Genomic DNA, 14,590 nt, shown 5'->3' with positions numbered 1-14,590 from the left:
ACACCATATGGGAGATTATCCGTGGAGACGATGCTCGCCTCGTAACGGATCCTCTCAAAAATGTGCAGTGGCAAATCTATAGGATCTCCACGTGCCACTCGTATCAAAAATTGTGCCCGAAGCCGACTAAATGTGGTTTTATGAGCCACAGGATCGACATTTGTTGCAACAATAAGGTGCAACATGCGGAAGAAATGCAGCAGATGGTTCTGGTTGAAGGCGTTCTTCCGCTCGATCTGCATGCGATCCCTCCCGGTGAGGATGTAGAAATCCTCGTCTCGGTCATCATCCCGAGCCTCGACGCCAGTATCCTCAGCCTCTGACTGGCCTGCATCATCGGCTGATGCTGGCTCACATCCCCGGCCAGTAGATGATGCAGAAGTGCCTACATCCTCACGGGGTGTTGAGTGTGTAAATGTCTGAACACCTCGATGAATCCCGATGTGCTCGCCGATGACATCTGCCGATACCTCAATGGAAACACCGCGTACAGTCACGGTGTGAGAGGATGCATCCGGAGGCATGTCACACATCCCCATATAGAATTCTTGAACCATTGAGGGGTATACCTTCCCCCTCAATGTGCAGATATTTCCCCAGCCTCTACTGAGGAAAACATCTCTTAGGTTCGTCTGCTGCCAACAGAGTTCGTCGAACTCATTAATTAAGACCTCTCTCTCTACCATAACAGTACGAGCTCCGATACGGGCAGTGTCCGACGTGGCTCCTTCCCTCCCTCGTTTTCGTGTATGCAGTGGAAGAGCCATATCCTGAAAATAGAAAAGGAAAAAAAAATTATTTAGAATAATGCATTTTTTTGTATTAATTTTAAGATGCTCTGGATTAACGTTCGAACGTTTTATCTTTAACGTTCGAACGTTAAAGATAAAAACGTTCGGACGTTAACTTATACGTTCGCACGTAAAATAATGTAAATAAATTTACGTTCAAACGTAAAACAAATACGTTCGAATGTACAGATGTACGTTCGAACATAAGCAGTAAACAAATACGTTCGAATTTAAGTTCGAACGTATTTGTTTTACGTGTGAACGTAAATATGAACGTCCGAACGTCGAAGCATGAATAATGTAGAAAATCACTACGTTCGGATGTTATAATTAAACGTCCGACCGTATGTGATTTACGTGCGAAAGTAAATATTAACGTTCGAACGTATGTCGTTTAATAATATTCACGTCCGAATGTAAGACGATTAACGTTCGAACGTGGAAGCCGTAACGGCTCGGTAATTTAAACGTCGTACGTTCGAATGTCTTGGTGAAACGTTCGAACGTTTCGACGCAGAATGGCTGAGTCGACTCAGCCATTATTGAAATCTCGAAAATTTCTCTACAAGGGTCTAAATGCCGAAATGTCACCATGTAAATGAAGTATACACTTCAAGAAACATTTCTACGGTGACTATTCGGCCAATGACTGGTCGTGGTGGCCGGAAAATGAAGTTGAAAATCCGGTAATATTTATCCGGTTTTAAACCAAACTCAATCCAAATGTCAATCTAAATCTCAATAAAATACATGTTATTTGCATAAAAGATGAATGCCTACCTTTTAGTGACGGTTGTGGCGGAGTTGACGGCGGCGGTGACGGCGGCGTGGCGGCAAATAACGGAGAAGACGATGGATACGGGCAGGGAAATGCGTTTCGACGTTCGGTTTTGGCCTTATATACATAGAACGTTCGAACGTACTTATTATTACGTTCGAACGTTTGTCAATATAATATATTATATTATAAATGTTTAAGTTATATATTAGGATGTTATATAATATTATTGACAATTAGATTATTGGTTTTTTTGTGAGTGCTTCTTATATTTATAAAGTTTAGCAATATATAAAATCCGCTCCGACTCCGACTCCGACTTGTCGGAGCGGAGTCGGAGCGGAGTCGGATTTTTTTATTATTTTTTTTTATCTTTTTTAACTTCATATTTGACCCACTTTTTTTTTTAAAAAAAATTTGTGAGCTTTTAAATTTCAATTTTCTCAACATTACCTGTGGGAATTAATTAAACTTTTGATTATAACAAGAAATACAACTAAATAAAACAAGTAACATAATAACATGCATTCAAAAATTAAAAAGAAAGTCCTATTGCAATAGAAACGACGCCGTATTGTATAGTAGTATACTAACTAATATAAATCTATTTTATATATTATATATATATGAAAATTTATAAAAAAAAATATATGATATATATTATTATATATGAATATTAAAAAAAAAGCACCGAAATATTAATAATAAACTAATATACTTGATATATATATATATATTAAATCTCTAATCTCTTATACTTGATATATATATTAATATATATAAATATTAGTTATACTAATAATTATATTAGTATTAGTTATTATTAATACTATATATTATAGTATTATACTAATAGTGATATTAATACTATATCACTATTATAGTGATTAGTATAACTATATTAGTATTAGTTATAGTGATTTAGTATAACTATATAATATATTAGTATAAGTTATAATACTATAAGTTATAACTGTAGTCTATATTAGTATTAGTATATTAGTTATAGCGATTAGCATAACTATATATTAATATTTGCTATAGTGATTTTAATTTAGTATAACTATATAATAGTATTAGTATAAATATTATTATATTACACTAGCTATATCACTGATAGTATTAGTATACTAATGTCTAATACTAATATATCACTATAGTTAATAGTATCACATAGTAATATAGTATTAGTAATTAATACTATAGTGCTTTATATAGTAATTTATATATAGGCTTAAAGTGGTTTACTAATAGTATTAGTATTAGGCCATAAATCTAATTATTATACTAATGTATATTAGAATTACTAATATATTTATCAAAATGAATATGTTGAGAATTTATTAGGTCAAAAAATATAATTAATACAAGATATTGTTATATAAAATTGATATGAATAATACTTTAGTTATTATACATTAGTATTATATGTTATTATAAATTTATAGATTAGTGTTTATCCATTAGTATATGTATTACAATATTACATGTTGATGTTATTATGCATCTTAGTGTTTATAGTATATTATATATACATTAGTATTACATGCTATTATATTTATACATTAGTAATTTAGAACAACATGGTAGTAATATTGTAAATTTTTAGTAGTATGATATTTACATATAGTCATATACTAAACTATTATTAGTAAATTTAGTCTTAATATTATAGTATAAATATATTATTTAACTAGTATAAATATAAGTAATTTAGAAAAACACATATTTTGTGCATAATATATAAATTATATTATGCACAAAATACTATACAATGTAGTATATATATTATATTATAAGTTAAGTATAGTAGGAATATTACGTTCGAACGTTTGAAGTTAACGTTCGAACGTTAAACTAAGAGGCGAGAATTTTCCCGCTCGATGTTTAATATCTGTGTGATTATTTAGACGTAAGGACGTTTATACTATACGTTCGAACATCAAATCCGTCAACGTTCGAACGTTAGTCAAATTAGTGCGGGAGATTTCCCGCTCAAATATGGTAACACTTTCATGAAATGTACGTTCGGACGTTTAAGTAGTATGTTCGAACGTTTATCTATAAATCTACAAACGTTCGAACGAGAAATTGTGATACATTCGAACATATATGAGGAAAGTGCGGGAACTTTCCCGCTAGATTTCATGTTATATCATAAGAAGGGTACGTTCGAACGTGTATTTTAAACGTCCGAACGTTCTGGGCGGGAATAATTTTAGAATTAACGTTCGGACGTTTAAAGTTAACGTTCGAACGTTTAAACTAATAATTTTAGAACTTAATCAGTACGCGCACGGGAGGATGCCCATTATTTCTTTTCTCCCGTGCGCGCAACAGAAAGAGAAAGAGAGAGAGAGAGAGAGAGAGATTTCGACGAGAGAGAGAGAGAGAGTTAGAGTGTGAGAGAGTTGAGTTAGAGAGTGAGAGAGAGTTGAGTTTTGGTAAGATAATATTTTTATTTCTTGTCTTTATTTAAATTTTATGATATTTATAGAATGTGTTTTTGTTATAGAATATTTCTAATAAGTTTGTGTTGTATTTTTTTGAAGGATTGCTTGTTTTGGGAAGTTTGAAGATTTTGATTTGTAAGAGGATATTGTGAGTGCTAGGTATATTTCTAAACTTTATCAATATGTTGTTGTGATTTAATGCTTACTTTTTATCATATTGTGATTATTGTTTGTATAGTTTGTAAATAGTTTGTGAGTTATTCTAAATATGTTGTGATATAAATTTGAAATATTGTGTTTATTATTAAAAATATATTGTCATTAGGCTTTGTTAATACATGTTTATTGCTTATTCAAGTTTAGAAATATGTTAATACATGTGGCATGTTATTTTGTGAATATATTGTGAGTTATCACTTTTATATGTTGTGATATGGATTTGATATATTGTGATAATAGTATTTAAGTATAATAATTAAATATTTATAATAATAATTAATATATAAGTAATAACAAGCATAAAAGTAACTCTTTAAGAATTATAATAATTAAAATTATTATATAACCATTGAAATTTAAGTATGATAATTAAATATTTATAATAATAATTAATATATAAGTAATAACAAGCATAAAAGTAACTCTTTAAGAATTATAATAATTAAAATTATTGTATAACCATTGAAATTTAAGTATGATAATTAAATATTTATAATAATAATTAATATATAAGTAATAACAAGCATAAAAGTAACTCTTTAAGAATTATAATAATTAAAATTATTGTATAACCATTGAAATTTAAGTATGATAATTAAATATTTATAATAATAATTAATATATAAGTAATAACAAGCATAAAAGTAACTCTTTAAGAATTATAATAATTAAAATTATTGTATAACCATCGAAATTTAAGTATGATAATTAAATATTTATAATAATAATTAATATATAAGTAATAACAAGTATAAAAGTAACTCTTTAAGAATTATAATAATTAAAATTATAGTATAACTTTTGAAATTAAGTATATCAATTAAAATTATACTTTAAGAATGATGATCTTGTACACAACGAGGAAATATTATCTTGAAGAAATGTTGAAATTTCAATTTAATTGCTTGACTGTCATAGTCTCTTCGGCCTTGAGAGTTGTCAAGGTCGGACAGTTTGTGACGATTAAGTAATTAGACTAAAATTTAAACATTTCTTCAAGATAATTCTCCCTCGTTGTGTACAAGGCACGAAACTTAGGGTCACATAATTATCTTCCATCTCTCTTTAATTTAACAATATAACACTACTTGAAGGTGACATTGTTAATGTAAACAACATGGAGACATTGTTAGTATGATTTTTTGCTAGATGCGTGTGACATTGCATAAATACCCTTAGACCCGTTCGGGAATCAGTGTACATTTATGTGTCCACTGATTCCTGAATTGTCCAGTGTGGACAGTTTGAGATTATATTATCTGTATTACACATTTTTGTTACTCGCTACTTTCCACGTTTAATATGAAGTTTCGGTATCTTCTTCTATTGTTCTTCGGGTATACTGTTCGTAGGGTCACAATCCCGATATTTGAACATGTATACTTGGAGAATTATGGGGAGGTGCTGCCGGAATTTCTACTAACGTGGAAATTAGTAGAGTGACGAGATTTGTGTAATATGGAGAATATAATCTCGAATGGGATAGGACCAACTACCTTATCAAAAAAGTAATGAGAATTGGAGGCAAGACATGCATGTGAATTTTCAATATACGTGTTATTAATATCTGGATGTTTTTAGAAATGGACAAAAATTGGATGCGTCTGGACGATAGACTTGGAAAGGATTACGTACCCTATGCATGTGGAGTAAGAACTTTCATTGATTTTGCACGGGCCTCTGCTGATAGTCGTGGTTACATTAAGTGTCCATGTCGAGGGTGTAAAAATTTGTGTGCGATAGGATTGGATGAAGTAGAGCGTCATATATTTGTGAACGGTATGGATCTGGGGTATACGCGATGGGTACTGCATGGTGAGCCGTATGAAGGGTCAGCAGATGTATTGGTCGATCATCACAATTATTTACGGCACATGGATGATGATTATGAGCATGATGAGATGGAGGAGATGTTGGGTGACATTGGAGCTGGGATGTTTATGGATGAGGTTAACGACAATGCCTCAAGTGGTGGATCAGGGACTGATTGTGAAAATTTTCCTTCACTGTGGGAAGATGCAAAGCGCGAGCTTTACCCAGGTTGTACAAAACATTCCAAAATGTCGTTTATTGTGCGGTTGCTTCACATAAAATCATTGTGTGGGATGTCGACGAAAGCAATAAACATGGTATTGGACTTATTTAACGAGGTGCTTCCCGAAGGGTCTGCATTGCCTAAGAACTTTTATGAAGCGAAACAGTTGAGAAAGGATTAGGATTTGAGTACAAGTCCATACATGCATGCAAGAATGATTGTGTATTGTTCTGGAAGGAGAACGAGGAGAAACAAGCATGTCCTGTATGTGGAGAGTCGAGGTGGAAAGGTAAGAAAAACGTGCCGGTTAAGGTGTTGCGGTATTTTCCCTTGAAACCTAGGTTGCAAAGACTATATATGTGTAAGAAAACAGCTCATGATATGAGGTGGCACGAGGAGAAAAGAGTTAAGAATGACGGGTATATGAGGCATCCGGCTGATTCACTTGCGTGGCAGTCTTTCGATAATCAGTATCCAGAGTTCGGGTTAGAAGCTCGGAACGTGCGCCTGGGACTCACAACCGATGGATTCAACCCTTTTGAGAATATGAGTACAAGTTATAGCACTTGGCCCATTGTATTGATTCCGTACAATCTTCCACCATGGAGGTGCATGAAGGTGCCAAACTTTTTGTTAACTTTACTCATCCCTGGCCCTAGATCACCTGGGAATGATATTGACGTATTCATGCAGCCGTTGATTGAAGAGCTGAAAGAGTTATGGGAAACAGGGGTTAGAACTTATGATGCATCTAAGTCGACATCTTTTCAGATGCATGCTGCGGTAATGTGGACCATAAATGATTTTCCGGCGTATGGGAATCTTTCCGGCTGGAGTACGAAAGGGAAGTTAGCGTGTCCGACGTGTAATAAAGAAACTGCTAGTGAGTGGCTAAAATTTTCTCAGAAGTTGTGTTTCATGTGTCATCGACGTTATTTACCAGCAAATCATGCATGGAGAAGAGAATGTGCCAAGTTTGATGGGAGAGTAGAGGATAGGATTGCACCAAAAGAGTTGTCTGGAGAAGAGATAGTGGAACAACTGCAACATGTTAGAGCGAACAATTTTGGCAAAGGTCGGGGAAAGAACAAGAGAAAACGAGCCGTATCAGAATTGAATTGGACAAAACGTAGTATTTTTTTTGATTTGCCGTATTGGTCGTCATGCAAGTTGCGACATAGTTTGGATGTAATGCACATAGAGAAGAATATTTGTGATAATATACTGGGTACATTGATGAGTATTAACAAAAAGACGAAAGACACGATCAAGACGAGGAAAGATCTTGAGAGAATGGGAATTAAACATAATCTGCATTTGCGGGTGGAAGGCAACAGGGTGGTCATGCCGCATGCATGTTTTACGATGACGAGGGAGGAGAGGATTGATTTCTGTAAATGGTTGCAAGGTGTGAAGTTGCCAGATGGTTATGCTTCAAATATTGGTAGATGCGTGAGTCCTGATGATTGGAAAATCAATGGATTGAAAAGTCATGATTGTCACGTATTTTTGCAGAAGTTATTACCTGTGGGAATTCGTGGGAAGCTGACATCTAATGTACGTGTCGCCATATCTGAACTATGTATGTTTTTCAAGGATTTGTGCGCTCGGGTAGTAAATCGAGATGTGTTGTCGAAATTGGAAGAAGACATTGCTACTATACTATGTAAATTCGAGCAGATCTTTCCACCATCATTTTTTGATGTCATGGTCCATTTAGCAATACATTTACCGCGAGAGGTACTTCTGGGTGGACCGGTGCAGTTCCGTTGGATGTATCCAGTTGAAAGATATTTGGGTCGATTAAAGCGCACTGTTGGGAATAAAGCCAAAGCTGAGGGTTCAATAGCAGAGGCTTATATACACGATGAATGGTTAACATTTTGCTCTCTATATCTTCGTGGTGTTGAGACACGATTTAGTCGTCAAGAGCGAAATGCTGATCTTGCTACTCCGCCTCCTCGTGAGCTATCAGTGTTTTCCCAGAATGTACGACCCTTGGGTGCACAAACAGGTTACGATTTAATTGATGGAGAGTTGGGTAAGGTTCAGTGGTATGTACTAAATAACTGCCGAGAGATTGATGATTATCTTAGGTATGTCATTTAATTTATTTGAATAATTATAGTTTTCTTTAAATTAATTAGAATTGTTGTGCTCAAAATATACTTCTTTTGCAATATGTTATAACAGTGACCACATGGACAAACTTAGAACGGAAGGCGTAGAAAATATAGAGGCAAGACACGAGGAAGAATTTCCCGGATGGTTTGAAGAACGTGTATGAACTAAAATTATATATATGTTATATTGTGAAATTTTTAACTCTGGATAATAAAATAATAAATATATACTATTTCAATTTTTAGATTTTGGAACAACGTGCTCGTGATCCCGGATCAATTTCTTCTGAATTGTATGCATTGGCCCGTGGTCCCTCAAATAGAGCACTTCGATATACTGCATGCACGGTTCGAGGTTATAGATTCCATACTTTGGACCGTGAACGTAATAGAAAGACTCAAAACTGTGGTGTGTTGGTCGAGGGGAGTCATGGAACAGATGATATTGACTATTATGGTGTCATACGTGATATTATCGGATTGAAATATCTGGGTGGGTCTGTAACATATGTCTTCAAATGTGATTGGTGGGATCTAGGCGGTGGTCGGGTTTCGATACATAGGGATAATCACTTTACGAGTGTCAATACTGCATCTAAATGGTACGAAGATGATCCATTCGTATTGGCTTGTCAAGCTACCCAAGTCTATTACTTGATTGATCCAATGAAAAGTGCTGATGAAGATAGTGGGGAGATAACTTGGCGAGTTGTACAAAAATTTGTTCCTCGAAATATATATGAAGCAGGAACGAGTGCAGATTACGAGAATAGTGGAGATGAAGATGACAATCCGATTGTTGAGGCATACCAGGAAGATGGAGAGGGTATTAACTTGTTTGTTGACCTCGGTGCACTCGAGTTGCTCCCCTTGTGTAGAGATGATGTCCCACCCGTACATCTCGACCCGTCTGTATTAAATGATCATTCAATTCAAGTCAGTTTGGAGGAAGATGAAGAAGACGAGTCAGAAGATGAATACGAATCAGAATCCGGGCATGAGGTGGATAATGATGATGAAGATGTTATTGATGGAGATTCTGAAACAACTATGGAAAATTCATCTGAAGAGTAAAAGTACTAAATATTTTATTTATATAGGTGACTATAAAATATCTTAAATTTTCATAATTTCTTCTAATTAATTTTCTTTGATATAATTAATTATTTTAAAGAATGCCGCCAAAACGACAACGAAGAAATGTGCCTCCGCCAAGTCCAAGTCCTGAATCCATTGAGGACTCCCCACTCGAGGAATCCGTTCCTGAAGATCAAGCTAACACAGAAGAGAACAACAGCCAGTCGACACCTACCAGTAAGGAATAATTATATATATAGTTAATAATTTTTTCTCAATAACTATATAATTATAATTATAGTATATCTATTATTATCATGTAGTTGATGCATCTGCACGTCGCGGTCGTGGCTATACACGTGGAATCTCTCTTGAAAAAAATAGAAGGCACGGTAAACTGAAGGTCACAATTCCTGATAATTCCACTGGAGGAGTGGATGATAGTGCAGCAGCGCTTTCCTCCTATATTGGCACAGTAGTTCGAGCTTATGCTCCATTTTATGTGCGCTCATGGCGAGATGTTCCGAATGAGATTAAAGAGCACATTCGAAGTCGTGTGCTGGTGAGTTTACTTTTCAGTACATTTTTTTCACTTAGATTAATCTATTATATTTTTTACCTGATTCCCTTGTTAGGATGAATTCGACCTCGACTTTAGCCGTAGCGAGGATTTGAGAACCGTGAATGAGTTGATGGCTACACTATTCCGACGTCACAAAGGACGATGTGATGACCACTTCAAGAAGTTTGAGACGTTGGAAGAGGCTGTGCAGTCTCCTTTTCAGCAGATGAAGTTAGATGATTGGAGAAAGTGTTGTGATCTTTTCGCATCTCCAGATTATCAGGTATTTTACATTTATATCTTTAAATTATTTACATTCATATTCGTTTTATACATTATATGTATACATATTACAATTAACATTTTTAATATATTTTGTAGCACTTGAGTTCTACAAATGCACAGAATAGATCCGTTCTGACTGTCCACCATCGTGCCGGTTCAAGGTCATTCCACCGTCTTGCTGAAAAAATGGTAATTAAAAAATTATAGAATTTATTTATTTTCCTGATATTCTTTCTGATAAGTACTAACATTATCTTTTTAAAATTGCTAATATTGTCGCTTTGTTAGAAACGTGATGATCCTGAAAACTTTTCCCTCGTTCATGTCTATGCTGCTGCTCACACTAATGAGCATAGTGAGTGGATGGATCCTGTCGCTGCAGATAATTATGTAAGCAGTGTTAATTTTGTTAAATAAATTTTTTATAGAACATTTTAATAGTTTATTTCTTATTTCTATTTCTTTTAATACGTTACTAATTATTTACGATCATTACCTTTTAAATTGCAGAACAAAATGTTGGAGATGCAGTCGACTTCTGCGGAATCCTCTCCTAGTGACATAGACATATTCACCCAAGTGCTCGGGCCGCAGTCTAGTATGGCAAGAGGTTTGGGACGATCTATCAAGCATAAATGTTCATCCTCCTCAACCTCATCGGCTTCACAAATTAATAATCTTACAGCAGATTTAGAAGCTGCACGGCGTGAGAATGAGTATATGAGGTCGAGACAGCAAGAGTTAGAGTCTCTCTTAGAACGACAGTCTCATTTAGAGACGCGTTTGCAGGACCAACAGAGAGACCAGGAGGAAAGAATACGCAGTGAAGTGCAAGAGCAAGTGCAACGAGAGATGATGGTGCAAATGGAGCGTGTTATGTCGTTGCAACAGAATCCCCGTGGGCGAGGGAAAAAGAAGAAATAAATTTTATCAATATTTCTGACTAGTTTTAATATCTAATTTTGTACTTTTATAAGACATTGTTACTTCTTAATTGGGTATGTAATATGATACTATTGGTATTTTGTTTTTAAATTTTATGAAATTAGTATTTCTGATCTGTACGTTCGAATGTAAATAAAAATCGTTCGAACGTTGGTTCACACTGTACCAAACGTTCGAACGTAAATACAATTGAATCGTTCGAACGTTAAACCGACTAACGTTCGAACAAAGAACTTGCATTCGGACGCTCCTTCGTTTACATTCGAAATAACGTCTGAACATTAAACGCGCTACGTTTGAACATTTACGTTTACGTTCGAACAAATATTCGAACGTTTATTGTAATTAACGTTCGGACGCATTAACATGCGAACGTAAATATGATACGTTCGAACGATATACAACAAACGTCAACTTCTCTCATTCGAACGCCAATCGGGTCGGGTATAACGTCCGAACGTTTAATTGTACGTCCGAACGTGATTTTCTGTGACAGTTCATAACCGTCACAAAAAAGGAACGTTCGAACGTTGTACCGAACGGAACACTTCCAACCGTCACTAAAAATATTTTTTGTGACGGTTGAACAGTAAACCGTCACCAAATGTTTTCTGTGACGCACTTTACGTGACGGTCATGGTGACGGTTTCAAACCGTCACCAAATATGTTTAGTGACGGTTTGCTATTTTTTTGTGACAGTTTCCTCTGTCACAAAATACACATTCTGTTGTAGTGGATGCTCACGGCTACGGTTGAGAAGCCTTCACAAAAACTGAACTTGGTTGATGCTATTCAGCGCTTAAGCGTGTCTTACCATTTTGATAATGAGATTCAAGCAATCCTGCAACAACTGCAGAAGACTCATGAAAGTGATGACCCTGAATATAAAGATGACCTCTACACTGTTGCCCTGCTGTTTCGACTACTTAGACAAGACGGCTATTACGTTTCGTGCGGTAAAAAATGCATGCTTCAATTCCTTTCTATAGGTTTGCAGAATTCTTTTTCAAGGGAAACATATTCAACTAATTAAAGGTTTTAAAAGTAAAAGACAGAACCCGTTTCAAGGTTATGGGATTAAAAAGTGCCTAACTGTACTATTTTAACACATATCATATGTATTAATCTCCTTCCATGGGATGACTTATTTGATGTCATTGGAATATTGTGAGGCAGATATGTTCAAAAAGTTCAAGGACAGCAAAGGGAATTTTAAGGGATGGCTTTGCAATGATGTGAAAGGAATTTTAAGCTTGTATGAAGCCACACATCTCAGGGTAAAAGGTGATGATATATTGGATGAGGCTCTTGTCTTCACTACCACACATCTTGAGTCTGTAGCATCCCAATTAAGCGGACCTCTAGCAGCACAAGTGACCCATGCCTTGAAACAGCCTATTCGGAAAGGACTACAAAGGCTAGAGGCAAGGCATTACTTTTCTGTATACCAAGAAGACGCTTCACACGATCAAGTTCTTCTTAAGTTTGCAAAGTTGGATTTCAACCTATTGCAGAAAGTGCACCAGAAAGAACTTTCTGAAATTGCCAGGTCAGTTATTAAGCTCCAATATCTCAAGAGTACTTGCAAGTACTGAGTAAGCTAGCAGCTTGTACATGATGATATGATAATTGTAGGTACGTAATTGATAGAATGATTCTTTTAAATTATGTTTTACAGCTGGTGGAAAGACTTGGACTTTCCAAGGAAGCTACCCTTTATCAGAGACAGGGTGGTTGAGTGCTATTTTTGGGTATTAGGAGTGTACTTTGAGCCCCAATATTGCTTTGCTAGGAGGATACTAACCAAAGTGATCTCCATGTCCTCTGTTTTTTATGATATCTATGATGTGTATGGTACAATTGAAGAACTTGACCTCTTTACTGAAGCAATCGAGAGGTTGAGATTAAAGACACATCCTGATCATATTTGCATTTATTCTTTATTTTTTTCTGATTAACTGGAGAAACTACTGATTTTACAGTTGGGATATGAGTGCCGCAGATAAACTCCCGGAATACATGAAAATAAGTTACCAGGCACTCCTTGACGTTTACACTGAAATGGAGCAAAACCTAGGTGAAGAAAAATCGTATCGTGTCCAGTATGCAATTGAAGCAGTAAGCATCATAGGTTTTATATTCAGAGAAATTAAGCAAAAAAACAAACAAACATATATATATATATATATAACAGGAAATATTATGTTTGACTATATTATATGTCTCAAAAACCTTAGTATTTGTTCTGATTGTGAATTGCTATCTACGTACGTACGTTGTCTCAGATGAAGAAACAAGTTAGAGCATACCACCAAGAAGCCAAATGGTTCCACCAGAAATACATACCAACAATGGACGAATATATGCCCGTTGCTCTTGCATCCTCCAACTTCGCAATGTTAGCAACCACATCCTTAGTCGGAATGGGAGAACTTGTCACAAAGGATTCCTTCGAATGGTTGTTCAGTGACCCTAAAATGGTCACAGCTTCAGCAGTGGTTGGCAGACTCATGGATGACACCGTGTCACACACGGTTTAATTATTTCTCTTCTTTTTGTTCTTTATAATAATAATTTATAAAATCGTCCTATTAATTAATTATACTAACATATATAGACGATTCTTCAACAATAATGCTTGCAGTTTGAGCAAAAGAGAGGGCACGTTGCTTCGGCTGTTGAATGCTACATGACACAGCACGGTGTTACAGAAGAAGAAGCAGTCCATGAATTGAAAAAACAAGTGACAGATGCATGGAAGGATATAAACAAAGAGTGCCTCTACCCAACCGAAGTCCCCATGCCAATTCTCATCCGAGTTCTCAACCTTGCACGTGTCAGTGATGTCGTGTACAAGGACGAAGATGGCTACACAGTTGGAAGTGTGCTCAAAGATTTTGTAGCGTCTTTAATGGTGGATCCTGTGCCCTTATAATAAGCTGCATGGACAACCTCTGCATCGGTGGTTGTCGATCACATTAAGAAATAGTTGATAGGATTACGTTAACGTGTTAATAAAGAAAAAGAAAACGGCCCTAGCTGTAGAATAAATTAATATGCTTAGCAGATTGCTCGACACATGCGTGATCTAAATATATAACAAGCTCGGCGCCGGGAGACCATAAAAAATACGAAAAATTTCTTGGTCTCTTTCTTCTTATATATATTCTGATGACATGACAGTTTTAGTCGCTGTTCAAACTCAAGTGATGGATTTGAGTTGCAAATATATTATTATTAGTTTGATCTAATTCTTAAAATTGGTCCGCTCGATTCGGGCTTAAACCTAAACCGGGGAAGGACTACTGGGCCGTCAATCTT

General features: G+C 35.4%; 1 protein-coding gene across 1 annotated transcript; it reads left to right on the top strand.

Moving 5' to 3' along the window:
* The first annotated feature begins 12,005 nt into the window (after positions 1-12,005).
* On the top strand, positions 12,006-14,320 carry LOC109013556 ((-)-germacrene D synthase-like). The gene is made up of 6 exons (XM_035687754.1): positions 12,006-12,225; positions 12,446-12,818; positions 12,948-13,189; positions 13,251-13,387; positions 13,555-13,803; positions 13,914-14,320. Exons 1-6 carry the CDS (start codon positions 12,006-12,008, stop codon positions 14,202-14,204), a joined length of 1,512 nt encoding a protein of 503 aa, XP_035543647.1. The 3' UTR covers positions 14,205-14,320.
* The last annotated feature ends 270 nt before the right edge of the window (positions 14,321-14,590 follow it).

This window comes from Juglans regia, chromosome 2 (genome assembly GCF_001411555.2).
Source record: "Juglans regia cultivar Chandler chromosome 2, Walnut 2.0, whole genome shotgun sequence".
NCBI lineage: Eukaryota > Viridiplantae > Streptophyta > Magnoliopsida > Fagales > Juglandaceae > Juglans > Juglans regia.
The sequence above is the reverse complement of the archived record's forward strand: the minus strand, read 5'-3'. Positions and strand labels throughout refer to the sequence as shown.

What these genes read in the sequence shown, in the direction of transcription:
- LOC109013556 (XM_035687754.1), top strand. Translation starts at nt 12,006, where the DNA reads ATGCTCACGGCTACGGTTGAGAAGCCTTCACAAAAACTGAACTTGGTT. An exon ending in CGGCTATTACGTTTCGTGCG is followed by an intron (nt 12,226 to 12,445) that starts GTAAAAAATGCA and finishes ATTGTGAGGCAG; the next exon opens with ATATGTTCAAAAAGTTCAAG. An exon ending in ATGACACCGTGTCACACACG is followed by an intron (nt 13,804 to 13,913) that starts GTTTAATTATTT and finishes TAATGCTTGCAG; the next exon opens with TTTGAGCAAAAGAGAGGGCA.